The sequence below is a fragment of the Phalacrocorax aristotelis genome, chromosome 6 (assembly GCF_949628215.1).
Source record: "Phalacrocorax aristotelis chromosome 6, bGulAri2.1, whole genome shotgun sequence".
Taxonomy (NCBI): Eukaryota; Metazoa; Chordata; class Aves; order Suliformes; family Phalacrocoracidae; genus Phalacrocorax; species Phalacrocorax aristotelis.
This window is the reverse complement of record NC_134281.1, coordinates 20,301,179-20,323,458: the sequence shown is the minus strand read 5'-3', so window position 1 is coordinate 20,323,458 and position 22,280 is coordinate 20,301,179. Positions and strand designations below refer to the sequence as shown.

Here is a 22,280-nt window from a genome sequence, read left to right as displayed (position 1 = left end):
AAGCTGAAATGAACTGTTGCGATATATTACCTTTTTGTGCTTAATTAGGGGAAAAAAAAAGTTTAAACCAAGAAATAACAAGTGAAATTTGAAAGACTAAATAAAACCCTGGTGTTTAGTACCTCAGACATTTACAACAAGACTTTGCTTACCTACATATTTTACAGAACACCTTGAAACATGATGCAACCCCGACCCCCAAAATTGTAGGACAAGAATATGTAACAACACAAAGTATGGTTTTGTATGTATATAATATTCTGAAGGAACATTTCACAATTGTTTATTCAGCTATATGTAATTTTAATAAGCACATGTAAATACTGTTACATTTCGTTTTCAGTTACGTTACCATCTGTAAATCCTCAATAACATTCTAGTATCGAAATGACAATCTATCTTTCCTGTTAGGTTATGCAGTTCAAGGTCTATCATCTTGAACACAAAGGAGAAGAGGAACAATGGCAGGTGGGGGAAGCCTGATAACCTCATCAGAGAAAATGCAGCACCCTGACCCTGCTCACTCCTCCTGTGGCTGCTGCAGGACAATATTCCACAAATTGTCCAGGTGCGAAACCTGCCAAGATGCATGAGCCAGAAAGGCTCTCTGGATCACTTCATTCAAGGAATTCAAGACTGGAACGGGTTACTGCCTTTAGTGATACCGGAGCGCTGGGGAAGAGCATTTTGGGATTGTTCAAGACTTAATATGAATTGTGGGGAAATAGACATTTAAGGGTATAAAATGTCCCAGTCGTGTGTAAATAGGTTGCTGTCAGTATGCTTGTCTGGTCGTGCTCTGTGCCTGAAGTGAGTGTCTAAAACCAGAGACTGGAGGGATTTGTAGTGTATATACGTACGTATACATGTTTTCCACTAGCAAGTTTTCACCCTGACAAACCAGAGAGCAAAACAGGATGAGGCCTTTGGTGCTGCACATGTTTGTTCGAATGTGCACTTTCTGCCTGTGTTGATCTCCGTGGCCAGCTGTATGTGTATGTATTGTGTGCCTGTACGCATGTGGAATACTGGCTCAGCCTCGTGCCTGGCTGGACCTGGGGGCATGGAGCCACACTCTCTGCCACAGCATGATGTTATTCCATCACAATAAAATCAGATTGTGTAACTGTGTAGTGGAAAGTCAAAACCAAAATCTCTTACTGCTCCATTCCATGCTTTATGTATAAATATTTTCAAGTGGAGCAACATTTAAAAAAAAAAACAACCAACCACAAAAAAACCACTCCTCTTTAAATCACTATCTATCTCTATAGCTCTACAGATATTCTTATTACTCTAATGGCAAGATTCCGGAGAGAGAAATTAGGGACCCTGCAACATTTGGAAATTATATTGTGATAGAGATAGCTGAGAACACCAGAAACAGGCATTTAAGTTTCCACTCATAGAGAAATACAGACACTTTTTAATGATAACTTGCAAAAAAAACCATCATGTGATCAGAGAGCCAGCAAAGCAGGAAACAGAACACGAGCACACCTGGATGCTTGCTTCTTTCTGGATCTTGGGCACCTCAGTCAGAAATGCCACACTTCTGTTTAGGATGCAAAGCTAGAGGAAACTTTCTCCAGTGATAAGATATTGTCAGAGCTATATTTTGTAAACTACTGCTTACAAAACATATCAATATTTAACTAGTATTTGTTTATATGCTTCTACAGTCAATTGGGAAAAGACATCATGTAGCAGTTGGTAGTCTGCATCTAGAATACTGTGCTCAGTTTTGGGCTTTCAAATACAAAACAGACAGTTGGAGAGTCCTGTGGTTGGTCAGGTGGCTGGAGCATGTGCTGTAGGAGGAGCGGCTGAGGGACCTGGGCTTTTTCAGCCTGGAGAAGACAAGGCAAGATGGGGAACATGAACAGCAAGGCCTACAAGCAGTTACTGAGACAAAAGCACCAGCCAGATTCTTCAGCAGTGCATAGTGAGATGACATAAAGCAACAGGCATAAACACAAAAAAATAAAGGTTCAGACTGAATATTAGAAAAAGCTTTTCCATGAGGACAATCAAGCATTATTGGAACAGGTTGCCCAGAGAGGCTGTGCAGTCTCCGTCCTTGGATGTTATTGAGACGCAACTGGATAAAGCCCTGAGCAGCCTGGTTTGATCTCATAGCTGGCCTTGCTCTGAGAAGGAGGTTGGACTAGAGAGGTCCCTGTCAACCTGAACTAGGATTCTTATTTATCTTAACATCAAAGTCACACAACTTTATTTGCACTAGCGTATGGAACGCTGTATAACCAACCTGCTAAACTCACTAAGCTTGAATGGAATCATGCCAGGGAAAAAGTGCCATCAGTGCTATATAGCTCGTCACCACATAATGAAGGGATGCACCGTAAGGGTTATGAGTACTTTACACTAGTGTAAGCACAGCTGAAATGACAATTTTACCAGTATAATAATCTGACTGAAAACAAAAAATAGAATCTTTACCACAAACATTGCTATTGGTTAAAAAAGAAAAATAAGGAGGAAAGAAAAAAAGAAAAATCAGTATGTTGATCAAGTCTAATTTCCTTTTAAATTCAATTGTGCTTTATTCAAATGACAAATGCAAGATATCAAGATTCCCCATGAAGTCACCAATTTTTAACTCAGTAGCAATAGTGAACCTTATTTCTCCTGAAGTGCAATTGAATTAAACAATTAAATTAAACTTCTGCCCTGTTGATTCTTAAAGGTTAAAAAAAAAAACAAACACCAAAAACACAAAGGCTATAATCCTTCAGCTCCTAGCAAGACAGGAGTCTTGAGAAATAAGTAATTTTGTAAAACTTCTCCCAGGTATATTAACATTTTTTTCCCCTTTTTTTGTTTCCCCCAGGAGTACATAATGTTGGCAAAATTAGGGTAAGATACAAACCAGCTACTGTGAAGACAGTAGGGAATTTTTTGTGTGCAGCACTATGTAACTGAAGAATAGCATGGCAAAGGGAATTAAGGCTATCTAGAACAAGTAGTAGCTGGTAATTTTCTACAGCTTCAGTATTGCAAAACCATATACTGCCAAGAATAAGGAGATAAGCCACAAAGCCTGTTATGGCACACTTACTGACACCCCCCCCACAAATGTTGATTAGTATAAAAGCAAAAGGAACACATTAAAACTTGGAATAAATTAAACACAAAGTAGTCCGTAAAAAAGGAAAAAAATTGAGAAAAACCATTAAAAGTTACTCCCTCCCAACACGCTATCCAAAAATATTAATTTAATTAAAGTGCTGATCAGGCTGTATTCTTGTATTCCTGGGTTATCTGGTGCAGTTAGACTGGGATCATCCTACCCAAAATCTTAGCTCCACCCATACCAACATTCCTCCTTCTACTGCAGTGGGTTTAGGTATCAGACATCTTGGCTGATCGTTAAGAACAAGCGAGCATAAAAAAACCACTTGCATCTGCTATTGCCAGTGTGGGTAGTTGGGTAGGGTACATGAGCCTGACTGCCCTAAGGTTGTTGGGTTACAGACGTTAGAGTGCACATCTCTGTTCTTATTTGTCTGTTTATGGACCTGTCGTTCATAAACTTGTCTAATCCCCTTTGGACCTTCTAATACTGCCTGACCTCACAACATCCTGTGGCAATAAAACCCAGAAGACCATTATCTTCTTTCCAAAGAAGTACTTTCTTCCATCTATTTTAATGTTACCTCCTACCAGTTTCATTGACCATCCCTAATTCTTGTAGTCTGTGAACAAGTTTACCCTCCGCCATGATTTTGTAAGTCTTGGTTGCATCCCTTCCTACCACCACTTTTCTCTTCTTCAAACTGAAGCCCCCCACCTTCTTAATCTCTCTCATAAAGAAATAACTCTATGCCGTTAAACATTTTAGTTGCTCTACTCCACGCCTTCTGTAACTACTATATCCTTTTTGGGAGGAGAGATCAGATGTGCACACAGTAACTCAAGATAGGTCAGCACCGAAGTGACCTGCCAGAACTTAACAGTATGGCAAACTGACTACATTTGCATTCCCCAAAACAATCTCACAAAACCAAAATACAACAGAGCTAAGACATGAACGGACAGTACAAAACCACTTTCAATAATTGTGGTGTTCTGTGCCAACTCTGAACTTTAACCAATATTCAGCTTACTTGTCAGAAAAAAAAATCTTAGCTTTATTTTTTTGTGAATTTTATCTGCGTTTACTTCTCGCTTGTCAAGATATTCACACTCATTTACCCTCTTGAAAGTAATATTCCCAAAGATACACAGATAAGACAAATCCTATACCATCCTCCATCTTCACAGCTGAGACTACAGAAAATTTCTAACCTCTGATAGCTTTTCAGTTGCTCTACTAGCCTCTGGAGTTTGAGTTAAAACAGATTTCAGCCTCCAATGACTTATGCCTGCAAATTAACCTGGAACAAAGTGATCCCAAAATCAATGGACTGTAAAGATAGCTGAAAGCTAGGTTTGTATCAACTAGGAACGTAAGCTGCACTTCACATTTCCTGAAAGCACAGGAGAATATTCTCCGAAGTTTGAAATGCTGGCCTGAAAACACTTGCCTGTAATGCATTTTAATGTGTTAACATTTTACTTCTCTAAATACCAAACATATTACAAAATATATTTCTAGTTTAAACAAGAATTTTCTCCTGGGCCGTCCATCACCTTTTCAGGTTGGCTGGTTCTACAGTAAATTTACCATTTGGAATGTTTGGCATACTACATCAGACCCTGATGTCAGACAGATGGGGCCAGAAATGTAATGTATGCTCTTGTCCAGCTGGGCAAATAGCAACAACTGAATATCAAAAGGAAAGGCATTTAGGCAATACACCATGTTAAGAGGTAGGAATTTTAAGAGCTAGTGCTGAAGAAGGAGTTAAAAAAAAGGATTGAGAGAAAATAGAACAACAAATAAAACTGAAAAAGATAAAATTAAATACATTAATTTTGGGGGGGAATGGGAAGACTGACACAAAGAGTAACGTCCACTGAGCAAAAAACTCCATTAAAGATAAAAATTCACATAAAATATGAAATTAAGTGATCTCAGAAAAAAAAAGATTGAGAATTTAGTTTCCATCTCCCTTTTAAAGTATTTTGCATGTATATTATTAAAAAGAATTATAAAAGTAAACCTTCATGCTTTTACATAATGAGCTTATAACTAGAGCTGTGGTATTATATCCTCTTAGTAAGATTATAACATGACTGTGGGATTAACAGGAAAATCTGGATTGTGAGAAAGAAGCATTTTTCAGACATAAATCTTCAATAACAATAAGGCAAGCTGAGAAAGACTGATGATGCAAATTGATTTTTTTCTTTTTCCCCATAAGCATTCTCTCTTGTGGATCCAGCAAAACTTTCCAATGAAGCGCCACATGTTTCAGCCTTTGTTAGGTTTTCAGTCTCTCAGATTTTTTCCAGCTTCTCCCCGTGAAAAGGCTTTTCTGTCTGTATGCTGACTGCCTCTTTTATGGCAGCTGTAAGATTTAACTTTAGCCAGATAGCTACTAAAAGAATGTTTTTTTTTTACTGGTCCTTTAAAATACAGACACACCTCCCTCCTTATCACATCTTTGTGATTTTTTTCACTTGGCCTGAGGCATTTTAACAATAATCAAAATGAGAGCAGCAGGTACGAAAATCACTTCAGCATTGTTTAAGCATTCATATACAATTTTAAACTTACAAAGGACAAAAATCTGTCATTTCAATTTTAGTCTACAAAGCAAGAAAAGGTAGGTTAGCTAAAAGAATGTGCAAAGAAAAGATGCAAGCAGATAAACCTGTGAAAACATTCTAGTGTGGAGACCAACAGCTATAAAAGCTGCAAAAGGGATAAGCTGGTGCCCTTTAGGTATATCCATTTTCCCTTCTGAAGATTTTTGTTGGGAGTTTTACAGAGAGCACTCCAAACAGCAGTAGCATAAAATAATGATGTACAAGACTTAATAACAACTCAAGCAAATGATAATAGCGATACAAGTTACAAGCATCTGATTACAGAGTTGAATTCTGTTATGGGCTCTACTTCCTCTGCGGGGAAGGCAGTAATAGGTGTGGGGCATGGATGTTAAAAGCAAAGGGTGTGGGGAAGCAGATGTGAAGAACAGCTGGCAGAGACGTATTAATTTAGTCAGATACAGCTGGTACCTTGGGTGACGTGAAGGGAACGCATATTTACAAAACACTTCAGATTAAGAGGAAGAAAAGGGAAGCTTTCTATCCTGTGATTTTTTTTGATCATAGTATTAGGACTTTGGATTGCTCTACATGGCTGCATGAATTTGTCACTGACAAATGGAGAAGTCCTGTAGTTTATAGAGTTTTTTTGATAATATTTTTCAGTGAATAAGAACCTAAAGATGCATTAAAAGGGCATCAAAACAGAAATTTGATATTCAGAATATTCCTTTACTGTAAATATTCAAAACGTTGCAGTTGCAATATATATTAACACATATCTATAAGGCCAATATTAACATAAACTATATAACCAAAAACCACTGGTTTAGGATAAACTGAAACTGAATGGTGACAAAACACCAAGATTATTCAGTTTCTATTGGCAAAGAGAAGAAAGAAAACCATTTTCTTCCCTCTAACTTGAAATTTTTCCTACAGTTTCATAACTGTTGGCAAAAGAAAAACGGAAGAGCTGACTCTGAGAGCCTTTTCTTTGGACTTACAGATTTCTAATGTATGAAGAGATATCCAAGAATCTTTCAGTGAACAGTGAAAGCCATTTTTTCATTTATAGTTTCCTTTGAATGTCAGATTTTCTGCTGCTGAATGAACTTTTCAAAGAATAATGAAGTTCTATAACACCCCCTCCACCAATTATCCTATTACTCAGATAGTGGCCACAGACCACAAAGTAATGTCAGCTGTACCTCAGCCCACCTGCAAAGCAGATCTTGCCAGTATTTATCCTCACTGACAAGAGATTTAAATATTCCCTGCAGTCTCCAGGCAGTTTGTCTGTGGCCTCTTTATTACAACTGTGAGACCACATTTCATAATAAGAATGTTAGTTCAAAATCACAAAAAACTGTAGATCCTTGCTTAAAAAACATTGACTTGTTTTGATTTTTTTGGTCACACACTGTTGACTTCAGTTGTTTTCTACTTCTTTTGTTCATCACCGTGACTGATAAGGAATAGGAGATGAGGCACAAGTAACTATGCCCATCATCAGGTGAAATACAGCCTATTTCTTTGGTTTTGAGCTTAGCAGGTTTAAAATAGACCATATTAATAAAAGTGCAGCTTTGCGTGTCACACAGATTTGGGCAATATTAAATAATTTCTGAAGCACTTCACATACCTAAAACATCTGTGATCATACTTAGTTTCTATGAGCTTCTGGGATAATAAAGGAGCAAAACCCAGTGCCAACAGCAGTAGTTTACCTTGTGAGGAGGATAAAGCAGTAAGTGCAGTTTATGGCACCATGATACTTAGCATCTCTTTAGTATCTCATCACCCAACATATACAGTGTTTTTCCTAATTCTTTCCCTTCTAGGAGTTACTCACGTGTAAACTTTGAGAACAAAATCCTTCTCTTCTTTTATTTCAGAGATTGACTGAAGTACATCCATGATACTCAATACTGCACAGCCATAGGGGCGGCGATAATGTAAATGAGGGGGCCCTTTTTTTGAGTCGTTGAGTAACATGCGACCTAAAATTAATGGAAATTTAAAACATTAGAGATTCACATGCAGCTGTTCTGTCTATTCTGTTCTATTATCCCTCTGAGTATGCATACCTACAGTAAGTTTCAGCTACAGCTTGCAGTCTTTCCTATACTTCTTGCTCTTTTTTCTTCTTACACAGTTTCAAATCCAGAGGTCCATTTGAACCCACGTGACCCACTGGGCAACTTTGATTAAGACCCATCACCTCAATTAGCTAAGAGAACACTCAAGGGCAAAGTGAACACCATCATGTCTGGCCATCTTTGATTTGCAGCCCCATGACACATATTTGTATCCAAGCTGGGCTGACTACAAATCATCTGTTGAATGAGCCAAGAACACGGCTTGTACTCACCTCTCTGCATTCACACAAAGATTCACTGCGGTTGTTGCATTATAGCCCTGTCCTTATACAAATCTTCACTTTATACAATTGCTTTAAGGGAATGTATTATATATTGTATCCTATCTCATGTTTGTCTTGGAGCACAAAATGTAGAATTCTGAGATATGAAGCAGCTCATTGATTACCTTTCTATGGCTAAAGCAGTTTTTTAATAGAGTGAAAAATACCAAGACCAGAAAAATCACTATAAAAGTCCAAACCACCTTGTAATATTACATTTATAATTTGTCCAGCACTCTTTGCATCAAGGTTAAGAATCTGAGCTTGAACTACATTATGTCTTTCTACAAGTTCATTCATCATCTCAAGTGATACAGAGTAATTCTAACTTTTAGACACTTTATGACCAGTAAAGTCAGATAATGAAAAACAGATCCTTCTAACACATTTGTGAATTAGAAGGCATATTGTTGTTCACGGGACAACACAAAAAAGCTATGGTTTCACTAAGCTGTTTAAACCTGTACTTCAGAAAAGGTATCTGTGGCTGGTAATGGATGCTAGTAGTGAATGAGCTGGAAATACAGTTAAATAACCTTTCATTGCAAACACTAGCTAGCCATTTTTCAGTGAATTGGAAACCTCAAAAACATGAAAGACAGTGCACTAGTCCATTGTTTAGTATTATACAACTAAAGAAACTATCTGTTATTCCTACTATATGTTATTAACATTTTAGGCTTAACTATTTAAATAAGTTATATTTAACAAAGATAAAATATTTACTTGCTAATTCCTCAGTGAAAGCACACACGTTCATAGTTTAGAACCACTTAACTCCCTGTTATTAACTAATTATATCCTTATTAACTGGAGGGTTTTGTTCTGTCCAGCACCTTCCACCTAGAAGAGATTCTAGCAATTTAATTCATGTACCAGAAGTCATACAGTCACTTCACTTAAACACACTGCTGGGATAAAAAATTCCTCTAGCTGTCCATGAAGTACTTCAAGCACTGCACTATACTGTGTAAGACACATCCTAAATTCAACTTCAATCATAAACACTTTCCATTCTTGCTACTGCAAATCTCAAAAAGAATAAATGAAGCCTAGCCTGGCCTACGAATAGTCAGAGAAACCTATTCTATAAAGGAGGACTAGTCAAGCCAATTAGTAAGGAAGGGCTTTCTTCCTTGGGTAGGGTCAGGTCTAGGTACTGCACATCCAGATCTCTCCTTTGGATAGGTCTACGGGAGCAGCCAAGAGGACCTGGAAGGAGCAAGTGTATGCTGCTAAATATTGGGCTGCAAGCTTGAGAGGCTTCCAGCAGGCAGGTACTGCTGCTATTGTTCCTTTTTGGCATCAGCAGGTAGAAAGAACACCCGACATGTGTGACAGCTTCCCTGATCTTATATTTTATAGCCATCTTCCTAAACTCAAGTGTGGGCTCTTGGATGCACTGCAGACTCCTACAGCAGAAAACAGATCTTCATGTATATTTGTCTAACAGCTGCTGATTTACTCCATGTGAAGAGCCAGGTACACTGATATTCTGCCCTGTAAACTAGCTATATATCATCAGTAAAAAGACCTCTTTTGAAGTTTTGCCATGTTAAACAAAAAGCCTTTTAGTTCTTCCCTCCTCCCCCAAATGTGGTGTTTAATCAAATATTTTGTTTTAGACAGAGGCAAAAAAAAATCACTGTTAAAAGAGTCATCAGTAACCTTTTAACACTTAGCTACATATGGTCTGAATATTAATCTCAGCAAATAGGCATGGTCTATGACTGAGTTTTCTAACTGGTTAAATCATTATAATGTCAGTTAAGTAAAACATACATTTAAAAATATTGTAAAAACATTGTATATATTTCAAATAATAAATCATACTGTACCTATTCGTATTACATGGGCAACTATGTACAAATCTCTCTTCATGTCCTTGCTGCTGAGATCCTAAAAGATTGGAAAAAATACAGAGAGTAAAAAAACAGAACACACTGCCCTTCCAAACTAAGTGCCTACAAAATTTCCATGAACAATAATAAGGACTACACAGTATCACTCTCCATTCATTTAGCCCCTGCACCTTTAAATAAGAGAAACTATTATTATTTCTAATTTACAGGCAAGGAAAATAAAGCATAGAAGGATTATATTAGGTTGGAATGTTCTTTAGAAGGAAAATAAATTAAAGATTCTGACTCCACTGATTAGTGATGCTGTACCAAAATTCTAGCAAACATTTAAAATGTTAATTTAATCCTTAATTCAAACACATTATTAGACTGTATTATAAATTTACAAAGTTAATTTAAACCCCTGAGTTACCTCAGCTGAAACTCATTCTGGCTTCCTTCACCTCATTCCCTGACTGCAGGTCACAGACCTGTCCCTAACCCTGTTCCTTTGCTTCTGCTTTCCTTTTCTGGCACTTCTGACTTCTTATGGTGTAGTCTTAGTCTCACATGATGGCTCTAGAAAAAAGTTGCAGCATGACTATCAGAATTTAGATAAAACTTTAAGTGTGTTTTATCTTATGAGTGGATAGGTGCAATTCCTCAGGACAAGCAAAAGCCTGAAAAGGAAAAAAGGTAGGAGACTCAGAGACATTTTAAAGCTTTTAAATGTGCAGCTTTAATTCTGTTTCATATTACACATGTTCATTATACTACGAAAGCAGCAAGGCAGTGTCTCAACCATGCATAGAGCCTACAGGCTCTATCTTTATGAGTTGGTGGGAGCCAAGGGCACCTAGTTCATAGCTAGCCTTCTTAGAACTCCAAAACCGTGGTAGGCTGCATGCATGACTAGAAATGCTTTCTGCCCCTTTTGAACTGCTGAAACATGCCAAGGAACTACGTGGGGAGCATGGTAGCTGGAAAGGGCCACACTTGGCTAAAAACATTCTAACAGTTTAAGTAGCATAGATGGGCGCTTATATTTAGTACATTAGAAACAGTGATAGGGTATTGGAAAAAAACTACAAAACAAACTCACTTTTAAGATTAGGTAATTGCTTAGTAAAACATAGGACCTTAAGATCTCCCAGAAGTTATTTTATGGCAAGCAACCATATACATGAATGAAAACTCTGAAAACCATGTAACAGAATAGCAGGCCAAACTTTTAAAAATGAGCTTGAAGCAAAAAAAAAAAAAAAAAAAAAAGGAGAACCTACAGAAGAACAAAAGGAAAGTTGAAGCTAATGGAGACAAAAAAGTATTATTGCCACTGGCAAATTTTTACTATTAAAGAAAATGAATTAAGAAAATATGTATAGGTTACTTGTCAATAATTCATCACTGTGGCATTTTGCATTAACATATTAGAAGCTGTCTTAATTGCAATTTCCTTGGCATGTTACATTTTTTTCTGATAACCTTATAAACAAAGATCAACTTTTAAGACACTCTCCCCCTTTTTTTTTAAGTTTTAAGAGACATTTATTCCTAAAAACATTAGCATTGTTCTACAAGTTTTCCTTATGTTACTAGCTTCCAAGACAAGATTTTAAACAGATAGTATGTACTGTGAGAATATTCATTCATGTTTTAGACTCTGATACAAAAAGGCTCTTTATGCTCTACAGCAACAGCTGTTGCACCTCTCTCTCTCTCTCTCTCTCCACTCTATTAAGTGCTATCAGCGTATTGTTACAAACTGACTTATGCCATACGGCCTCCAAATTCTCCAACCATAAAGGGCATTGATCCAGTCATTTCTCAGGAGAAGAGCAACTGGAAACACAAGATTATTAATGTATTCATCCTAAGAATATGGGACAGTGAAGTGTATGCGCATGTGAAAGAGAAACATCCAAAGCTCAGTTACTGTTGTTCACACTGAAGCAAAGGACATCAACCTCACATAATTAAAAAAAAATTTATTTTTTGTTTGTACAAAATGTTTTCAACATGAAGCTTTTTAAAATCAGCTCTAACGATTTATATATGACTTTACAAACAACTTGAGACGATAGCTGTGTTAATGTTTCTTCACTTTCTTTTTTACCTTTTCAACTGAATAAAGATATCCACCTCAGCGGTAATAGTAACTTCTAAAAGGCACACTTGTGTGGGCAGAACAACAATGGTGTATGTGCTTATGCACAAATGTAGTTTCATCTTCTAATACTACGTTTTTTTAATACAATGCAAAAATCAACTGGAAAAATCTTAGTGACACACATTCAGATAAAATACTGTGCTTTTGTTTTTAACCCTGCCCTCAACTGGTATTAAAACCACTGTAAAAGGAAGTAATGCAATTTTTTATAAAAGGGGGGAAATTTTAAACTATGGACATCTAAGTTCCGTCATTCCCAGTATGAACCAATTTAGTGAATTAAAAATCATATTTTACAGGAAGCAAAACCATGAACTTTAATTCACAGAGCAAATTTCTTTCCCGTGTGACTTGAGAAATCAAATCTCAACAACTGAGATTATGATGGCAATGCACGTCAATACTGAACGTCAGCTTATAGTGACATATAGCACAATAAAATCTGGACACAGTGACTGAGAACTAGGCATAAAAAGAATTTACTAAGGAGAAGTTTCAGTCCCTTTCAAATAGTGATATATTGCTAAATTACAGGAGACAAGTAATAAATTAATGGCTGTATCTTCTTACTCTGTTTAAAAGGAGTACTGTATTTCCCTGCGCAGCATATGCAGCGAGTTGCAAATATGCTGTTTGGTATGCTTACCCGCTAGCAGATCATGTCTCTCTGAAGCCAAAGAATTAAGCTATATAAATCTTCCTTAGTGTTTTCTCCTCAAGTCTTATTTTGCTGCTGCATGAATAAGGGAACATACTTTCTAGGCTTTCTTCGTCACCTAACATACCAGTGTAGCATATGGTAGGCTTTATCTTGCATGTCTTGAAGAAACTGAAGTTCCACAATAAAAAGGGCTTTGACACAGTTTTAGTTTCAGTAGTGCCTGACAATACATTTCAAAAAGCAAAAAAACTTGGAGGTAGTACTTAATACTCTAGAGAACAATAGATTCTTGAAAATATCTGTGATTTGACAGTGGGAATTTTATTATACTATCAGATTACCAGTTCTAATTATACAGCAATTTGGAGAACTGTTTTTTCAAAGGGCAGCTGTCAAAATATCAGAAAATGGTAGGGCATGCACATATTGATGTGCTCACACTTCAGTCACTTTTCAATTTCACAAAAAAATATACTGTGTCGTAGTCAAAAGACAAAAAACGTGGGCCCAGCTGGCCTTCTATTTCATTTTGTACAGGAGAAGCTTTTTATAAGGGGAAAAAACCCTACTATGACATGGACCAAACAATCAAAAACCCCAACCCCTGTGAGGAATTCTTCAGATAATTTCTTTGCAGAGAATCCATGCACATTTCTTAGGACCCAGAAGAGGACAAACTACATTTATTATTTGCTTGTGTGGAATATAAATAAATCAGTTTCCAGAAAGGTGTTCTTAGCACCGCATCCACTGGGGATTTATTTCCCACATCTTTCTGAGCTTCTTAAGTGACAGTGGTTGATAAACAAAATAATTTCATAGTAATTCTAACTGCATGACGCTTTAGAAAAATCATCCCTAATTTACACCCCCCACCCCAGGTATGGAAAGGAGTTACTCTATAATAATGGTTAGTTCTTTACAATGCTGGTTTCTATAAAGGTATAATTGTATGTTAAAAAAACCCAAACACCACCACCCCCAAAACAGTGGAATCAAGGATACCTGACTGCCACTAATTAATTATTTAAACAGCCTTACCAAACTCAGTTGCCAACCTCATAGCCACAGAGAATATTTAACAGAAATAGCAAGATTATACTGTGTCATTACATTTTAATTCAGACACAGGAATGTTTCTAAAGCGTGCAAAGGCTGGTGTTTGCTTGAGCGAGCTTTAATCTTCAGAGGAAGCAGTTTCTCACCTTTGGTATGATATGACAGCAGATTCAAAAACAAAACCTAAGTAATTTTGATTTCTTACACAAGGAGACAGCTGAACCCCTAGAAGCAACAGAGATAGAAGGAAAAGACAGGGATACCTTGAATTATCTAAGATGTTGGGCTTCTTGCCTCTTGGAAAGATTAGAGTTTTAGAAAGGTAATGCAGGGCAAGGAAATAAATAACTAGATTTAAAGGAAAGACTAACACAAACTTGGGAACAAACCTGAAAATCATAGAGCTATCTTATTTTGGAAGCATTTCATAATTAAGAAATTATGATAGGATAGAACCATTGCAGATAAAATGGTTATTCAAAAAGCTATTATTTGTTGCTCCTTTGCTACATAATTTGGAAAGTTCTTCGAATACATCAATGAAAAATACTATATCAGAAGTGTGCCATTTTTTGCACAGATAACTTCCCCAATTATCGTAATTCCTGTTATGTAGAGTATATGTTCTCTCAGAGGGAGTGAGAGACAAGTCTAAGCGACTCTCAGAGCTGATACTGAGGCAGCTTTGCTATTTTTGTATAGTTAAATAGAAAGATAGGTTGGGAGTGATCTCTGGTCAGAAGAATAGGTTCCTTAGAGTGGTGCATGTCTGCAATACTTGGGGCTGGCCCCACTCATAATAATCAGCAGGTCTCTCCTGGAACTATTTTATGCCCCTGGCCATAGCATATGTTTTTTTCTTTTGGTTTGTTTGGTTTTTTTTTTTTAATTTTTGAAATTGTGTAAAGGCTGGTTTGCAGGTCACCAGAGCGAAACTGTTTCACACTATTCACAACACAGTGTGGAACAGGACAGCTGTTGCATGACCCTAAGTAGAGTGGCATCAGTGTAGATGGGAAAGTTTGATGGTGAAAATCTTTTTAACAATGATGAACCTTGGAGGCCAGAAAGTGCCAAACTTGATACAAACCAGTCTATGCTGCCTTTTGGGAGTAATCCTTAGAACAATTCTTAAACCTACACTCAACCTTTTTGCACAATCCAGATGCCTGTGGTGAAGCTTGCTCACTGGCCACCTTTCTCGTAGAAGAGAAAGATACTTGGTTTTGAGTTACCAACAATGGAGTCATCAGTGCCAATGGCAACACTAAGACACTGTTACCTTTGCTGACATTTAATCAGCTGGTAGCACTTCACCGTCAGTGCCAAAACCAGAACTGCTGCTGCTGTCAGCATCAATGTCAGTGCTAATTTTGGATTGACCTGCACCTCCTATACTCAGACAGAGGCAGAACTGAGCATCGTTACACCTGGCTAGCTATGCTCTGCTCCTTAAGAGCAGAAATACAGCTACCTTCTTAAAGGATAAACAGGAATGGAGCTGGGAACCATGCCTATTTCAGTGTCCAGCCCTGCTTGACCTTAGAGGGTTTCACTGCCAGAACTAAAGATTATACTAAAGCTGCCTGACATTTTTTTCTTCACTGGAGGTAAAAATACTTCTGCCAAATTGCTTCTAGCATGTGCACTAGCTAAAGGTGAGTCACGATGGAAGGTGTTTATCACACTTGGGATCTGAAATTCCTTACAGTTATTCTGTGATGAACTGTTAAGTTTCAGTGTCTCCAGATTTCCATATCTTTTTTGAGAAGTAGCAGATAAAATGATGGTCTGACACATGATGCTGAGGCAATATTTAACAGAACTTAAGACCATTGTAGAATGCATACTAAAGCTTGAGTGTTTTGAAATTACTGTTTTGGTATAACCAAAACTAGAAAATAAGAAGGCAGTTAAGTGAGTGGTGAGTCTGAAGAATGAAAAGGAACTAAATCTTAGTTGGCTATTTCACTCTCAACTGAGGTATCATCTGGTAGGAGCCACAGACAGATATCACTTATCCTGTCTTTCTGGCAAAGATGGTTCAAGACTGCTGGTACACTTGGTCCTATCTGCTTTGCGTCAGGACAGGGTAGCTATTTGCACAGACCTGCTGTAGAAACTTAGGAAGTCACGGTGTTTCCTTTATTACAACCAACCCTCTGTAGCTCAACTTGGCTGCTGCTTCTGCAGCACACCCCAGTCTTTCTGTTCCATCACACACACTGTGCTGGCGACCTGGGAGGCTTCTGCTGCACCATCTACCTTGGGCTGCTACACGGACTCTTGAAAGGGTCATGACAAAAATCTGGAGAATTTTCTCTTCTGTGTGCGTGTGTGTGTTGTTGTGACTGTTTTTCTAACTTTGATTCTGAAAAAAGTGCCTTGCTTTGTGTTCAGGACAACACAGCTTTTTCCTGTGCCTTGTTATCTAAGAGCACAGCACATGCAACAAAAATAATCAATATTTAAAAATATAAGCAGGAACTAGAGCACTTAAAAGGAAAGACTTCAGGATAGTTACTCAGCCATAAAAATATTTTAGAAGTATGTCCATTTTCTTACATTAGCATTTAGTTATAATCATAACACAACTTAGAAACAGCTTCCATTCTACTCAATATATTGGAAAGGAAGAATCGGGTTTTTTCCCTTCAGGGTGACTACATCTACAACCATACTACTGTAAGGGAAGAAGAAAGGGAACAGACACGTACTGTGAAAAGTGCACACATTCGATCTATCTTCTCTGGATTCCTGGGGCCTCCATTCTTGTTTAATCTCACCATAAACCTCTCACTAAAAAGCAAGCAATATTAAAAAAAATAAACAAGAGTTTCATGTACACACTTCAACATAAAAATACAGGTAGATATGTTTTTTGAAAGAAGATGCACTAGGTTTTATAATTTTTAGATTCCCAAAGCATTTGAAACAGTATTTACTGATCTAGACAAAATTACATGGAATAGCATAGAAGACTTTTAATAGCAAGTACTCTGCATGCGAAAACATGTTGATGCATATTCATGATGCAATAACATTAAAATAATATGAATACATGAAGCACAGGATCTGAACACATTATAAGTTCTTCAGGCAAAGGCTAAAGCACATTTGCTGAGGCCTTCGGTAAAACTAAGTTCGTAAGAATCCACTCAAAGCTAAACGTAACAAGAATACCAATGAAGCAATCTCCTTCAACATATACTATTTATAGAAGCAATATACTAATTCAAACACATTAAGATTCAATTGATAGAACTGTTTATCAATCAAACTAAACAGTCCTTTTACCAGCAAAAACAGTGTGTGCATAGCCAGACTGCAAAATGCATAATCCTTACTATGGATGGTGAGCCATGGACATAGATATTATTTCTTAAGACAGAGAATTTACGTATACAAATAAATTAGACGAGTAAGAGTAATTTCTTTATTAGATGTGTGACAACACACTATTGACCAGAATTTTCTTCCTACAGATTAACAGAAATAAAGCAAAAGCACACCATTAAATCTTCTAGTTACATTTACATTGTATCACAGATCCTTTCAATTTTATCCAGTATGACTGTATCAATTCCAGTAACCTTTATTTGACTAAACTGTATTTTCCAGCGTATATCCACTGTTGGCCTGAAAAACATGAAAATGTACAGTACGCACTACTTCCTTTGCTAGCTTGCTCCAAAAGGCTATTCATCCCTACTGTTAAAGCACATGGGTTAACATCAGCTTGGAAATGCCTGGTTTCAGTATTTAGCCACTGCTTTTTGTGATGCTTTCTTCTGTATGTTAAAAAGCCCTTTAGAAAAACTAATTTCTTACAGGGTAGTGATATCAGTCATTAATTACATTATATAATCAAACATCTCTCCAAACAAGTAAGCAATTTAACACTGTTAAGAAATGCAAGAAAAAGTCCTGGAATCATTTTGTAGAACTTATCCATAGGGTGATTTTTCAACACCATTTCAAGAACAGTTCTTAAATGTAAGTTTGTACCAGTCTAGTACTGGTACCACCTACACCACAAATACAAATACACACATATGTGTATTTCGCACAGATGAAATCAAGCCCCTGCTAATTTATCAAACATCACAGCCTTTTTACTACAGCATTACACTGTGAGTTCATTTGAAGCAACCTGTCCATTATAAATACTGATATATTTTCAGAACTGCTCCTTTTGTCAGAATGGTCCCTACTTCTGTAAGCATGGTTCTGTAAGCATCTTGTTATACATCTTTGCATGTTTATTTGCTTAGTTTACCTTGCTAAGCAATCCAGATCATGCTCTCTGGCTGTTTTGCTCTCCCTATCGCTCACTATTAACCCAACCTCCATATATACCACAACTACATTGAGCAATAATTTTAAGTAAGTTGCAGCAGATGCTTATGGGCTCGGAGATTGTTAACATGCCCCAAAAAACCCTACAAGAAACAGGTATTTGATGATTCTTTACCTACAGCTACTTGCTGAGATGCCAATTAGTAAGTTCAGAATGTTTTAGCAAACAGTTTAATGACATGGTATAATCTGATCTTTTAGTAAGAACTTATGATGTATTAAGTGGAGTGCAGCATTATATTACAACTTCAGTACATTGCAGTAACAGTTGCACTACAACAACAATATTATGTCTTCATAGTTACCTCTAATACATAAATCACAAAAAAATGAAGTCAGAATTTTCAAAATAAGACCTATTTTCAATAAAAACACATTAATTACCTTCTTAACCTTTATCATTAACTCAGTCTTGTGCCCATTATTTTGCTGGTAACTAATTAAGGTTGTGAAAACACGTAGTAGCAAGCAATTCAAGACGGACAGCCAAAGCAGTTTCTTCTCCCAGCTGTTTGCCTCAGTCTTTTGTTGGTCCAGCAAAAGGGCCACACGAGCAGGACCTGCAGCACTACCTGAGCAATTACATTGTAGAACTCTAAATATTAACATAAACTGAAACAGGTGTTAGTTTAGCAGCAGTTACAGTTGCTGGCATTCAGCTCTCCCTACGCAATGAATTTCAGGAGAGGAGCAAGCAGGACAGTTACAGTGATGCCCACAGGTAACCTCTGGTTAATACAAGGCATAAAGCAGATGATAACTAACTTTTATAGCATCAATTTCCAAATAGGAATCGTGCTTTATATAATTAAAAATATGTAGTAATTTAAAGAGATAACAACTCATAGGCATGTTCTCTCCAAGCCACAGCAACAAACATCAATATTTCCAATGCCTTCAAAAATACTGTTTAGGGAGACTTGAATTTTAATAAATCCATTTAGTTTTAATCCTTGAATCAAGTTAACTGTACAATCTTTCACTTTGAAAGATTATGAGATAAAATATATTTAATTTCTGGTACAAATATAATTTGTAAAACATATCTCCTTCCATAAAGTAAAATTCCTTAAAGAAAACAAAAAACTGTCATGACCTACAGCACTACAAAAGTTACTTTCATAAAATAAGCATCAGTTCTCCTTAAAGCTGAACTTGAAACAATGATAAATAAATGACTGTTGCTTATTTGCTACATGTAAATTTGCCAACGCCCTCTTCTAGTACACTGAAAAATAATCACTATGCCTTATGCATATTAACCATGTCCCATTTTTAAGTATAAGAGCACAAGATAGGATCCATACCACACAAACAAGATCTCTGGCAAACTATTCTTTCACTTCTGCTGGGAATGTAATCAACGACCAAACAGGGTGCAACAGATGAACACAAAGCTAATACGTGCAGCCTAGGATCAGGAGGAAATTAGACAACAAGCAGCCTGCCAGAAGATTATGAGCAATATAAATCACATCTGCAGGGGAAAATGCATTCACTGGTGCAGATGTTCACCCAAAATCAAACTGTAAATCAAAGCTGGCTCACTTTGATTTCAAATCCCTGGAAGTCATTATACCCTATGTAATAAACACCTGGAATATCTTCACTTTCATTGCAGTGGCAGATAAAGACTGGTTCTATTAATTCGGAGGATGATTGACATTTTGAAGGGAAATCAAACGACCACCAGAGCACCAAGCTCTTCTGCAAGATGAGAAATTATTTACAGAAAGGGAAAACAGAAATTTGAAAATGTACTGCGGAATATTTTCAAATTCTGGGATAAAAGTATAGGAAATATACACTGCTATCCAACATTATAGAAGCTGAAGATACTGGTCCATGGATAAACTGAGTCGAGATCAAAAGTAGACAAATCATAACAACAGCTGTCCATATGAAAGGTCTATCTTACCCTACTATCCCATCTCCAGCAATGTCCAGTAGTCGATAATCAGGGAAACAACAGAAGAATAAAGAAAGCATACAGTAATAGTCTACTGCTATGTACTACCATCTTACACTAAAGTGAAGCTCAAGACTAGCAGCAATATCTGTTGAGTTTAATAGTCCTGGATATATCAAATCTAGGAAAGTATTCCCGCTGTCATGCTTAAAAAATTCTCTAGCCATTTACGGAGTTACTATTAGAAAGTGAACTTTATAGTGTTTTAACATATGTATGTACCATACAAATGCATATATACATTATAACTTATTTTAAGAATTTAAGGACTACAACCCGTTAAATTGAAATTCTTCAAGAAATAACATTATAACTGCTTTTACCTCCATTAAGGTACACTACATATTGTATTTTAAATCTCCAATAAGTTCTATATTTTTGAACTTCCAACACAGATTTTCTTTGAAAAATTATTTCAGCACTAATAAGCATTTCATTTTCATAACTGAAGTTGAATACAATACCATGTGCCACAGAATCTTGTGCAGCCTGTCCCTCTGACAATAGCAGAGAAGGAACTGTCAAGCCTTTGAGCTCAGAAAGTCTACTTATACTTGATTCATTACCAAAAGTTTTATTGCTTAGTCTGCTTTCAAAACATCCAGAGAGATATTCCGGAGGCTCATTTGATAGCCTCTTGCAAGGTTTTACTCCATTAACAAGTGGGAATCTTTTAAAATTTGCAATTCACCCTTTTTCTTGTTACAGCTACAGAGAAAATCTGGTTTCTGTCCCCATATTACAGTGCTTTTCAAGAAATGAAGCAGACCACCATCTTTTTTGCCTGCCTGTTCATCAATTGTTCCCTTATTCCAGCACTACCTCAGTAAGAACCTTTAAATTCCTTCCTTTAATTTCCAGTCCTCTCTTCAGTCCCCTGAGCTTGCATCACTAAATAATTAAGGGGACTCTGAGGCAACTGCAGCACTTGAGAACTGCGAGAACATGAAGAGGCATTCTGTCAAAGGAGAGATCCACTGACAGGACAAGGAGAATGAAAAGATAGCAGTGCTAATAGGCAATCTTAAAAGACTAAGCCATCTCAAGTTCTTTCACCTTTCCTTGCAGGTCATTTCTCCTAAACTTACAGATTTGTTTATCTACTGCACCATTTCTCTAACGTTTGGTATTACTGTTCAAGAACAGTTCACAGAAACTATGCTGAATATTCCACTGAGGTCTCACTAGTGATGATAACATTAGTATATCCTGGAATGCAACTTGCATCTTCTTACACTGTTGACCCATATTATGAACCAGTTAGTCAGATGGTCCAAATTTTACAACTGCAAATTTATTTCTATGTCTGAGGAAACCAGGAAGATGGGGAGACCTTATTGTGGTCTACAGCTTCCTCACAAGGGGAGGAGGAGGGCCAGGCACTGATTTCTTCTCTATGGTGACCAATAACAGGACAGGAAGATGTGCCTGGGGAGGTTTAGGTTGGATATTAGGAAAAGGTTCTTCACCCAGAGGGTGGTGGAGCACTGGAACAGGCTCCCCAGGGAGGTAGTCATAGTGCTAAGACTGATGCTATTCAAGAAGCACTTGGACAACGCCCTCAGAGACATGGTGTGAATTTTGGGCTGTCCTATGCAGGGACAGGAGTTGGACTTGATGATCCTTGTGGGTTCCTTCCAACTCAGGACATTCTATGAATCTATGAATAACCCTGTTTTCAGTCATCTGAAGATCCACTGTCTTCAGCTATCATTATAGCTCCTTTTTCTAGACAAAGATACACACATTTAGGCTTAAGAAATTTAATGGGAATTCGATCAGCTTCTTCCTTTGAAAGAGTTCAGTCTTCAGTGTGCCTATTCCTCAAGCCTATCTTCTGCACAAAGACAAGAGCCTGCATAGAAACTAGACAACATTAATGTGCTGTTTAGTAAGACCAAGATATCGAATCTGAGTAAATGCCATATAGATATAATTGCCCATGTTTGAATCCATTGAGCTTTTTTTTTTTTGTAAATGAATATACTCTAAATGCTTAAAGAAAACAGACACATGCTACTTCGTTAAGAAAAACCTCAAATCCATCAAAAGGAAAATTTAAAAAGCCAGTAGTTACAATTGCCAAATGAGTGGTAGAAATGAAGTATTGGGAGGTACTG

General features: G+C 37.1%; 1 protein-coding gene across 14 annotated transcripts in view; it reads right to left on the bottom strand.

Annotated features, from left to right (window-relative positions):
- The window catches only part of DOCK3 (dedicator of cytokinesis 3), a 221,679-nt gene that overhangs the window by 89,538 nt on the left and 109,861 nt on the right, over positions 1–22,280 (bottom strand). For all 14 annotated transcript variants that reach the window (XR_012661094.1, XM_075096446.1, XM_075096433.1 and 11 more), the window contains exons 10-12: positions 16,550–16,631; positions 9,940–10,000; positions 7,532–7,679 (exon numbers count right to left, since the gene is read on the bottom strand). Coding sequence is in view for 13 of the 14 variants with exons in the window: in XM_075096446.1 (XP_074952547.1) it covers positions 7,532–7,679; positions 9,940–10,000; positions 16,550–16,631 (291 nt within the window). In the remaining variant the exon portion in view is untranslated. The remainder of the gene's footprint in view (positions 1–7,531; positions 7,680–9,939; positions 10,001–16,549; positions 16,632–22,280) is intronic.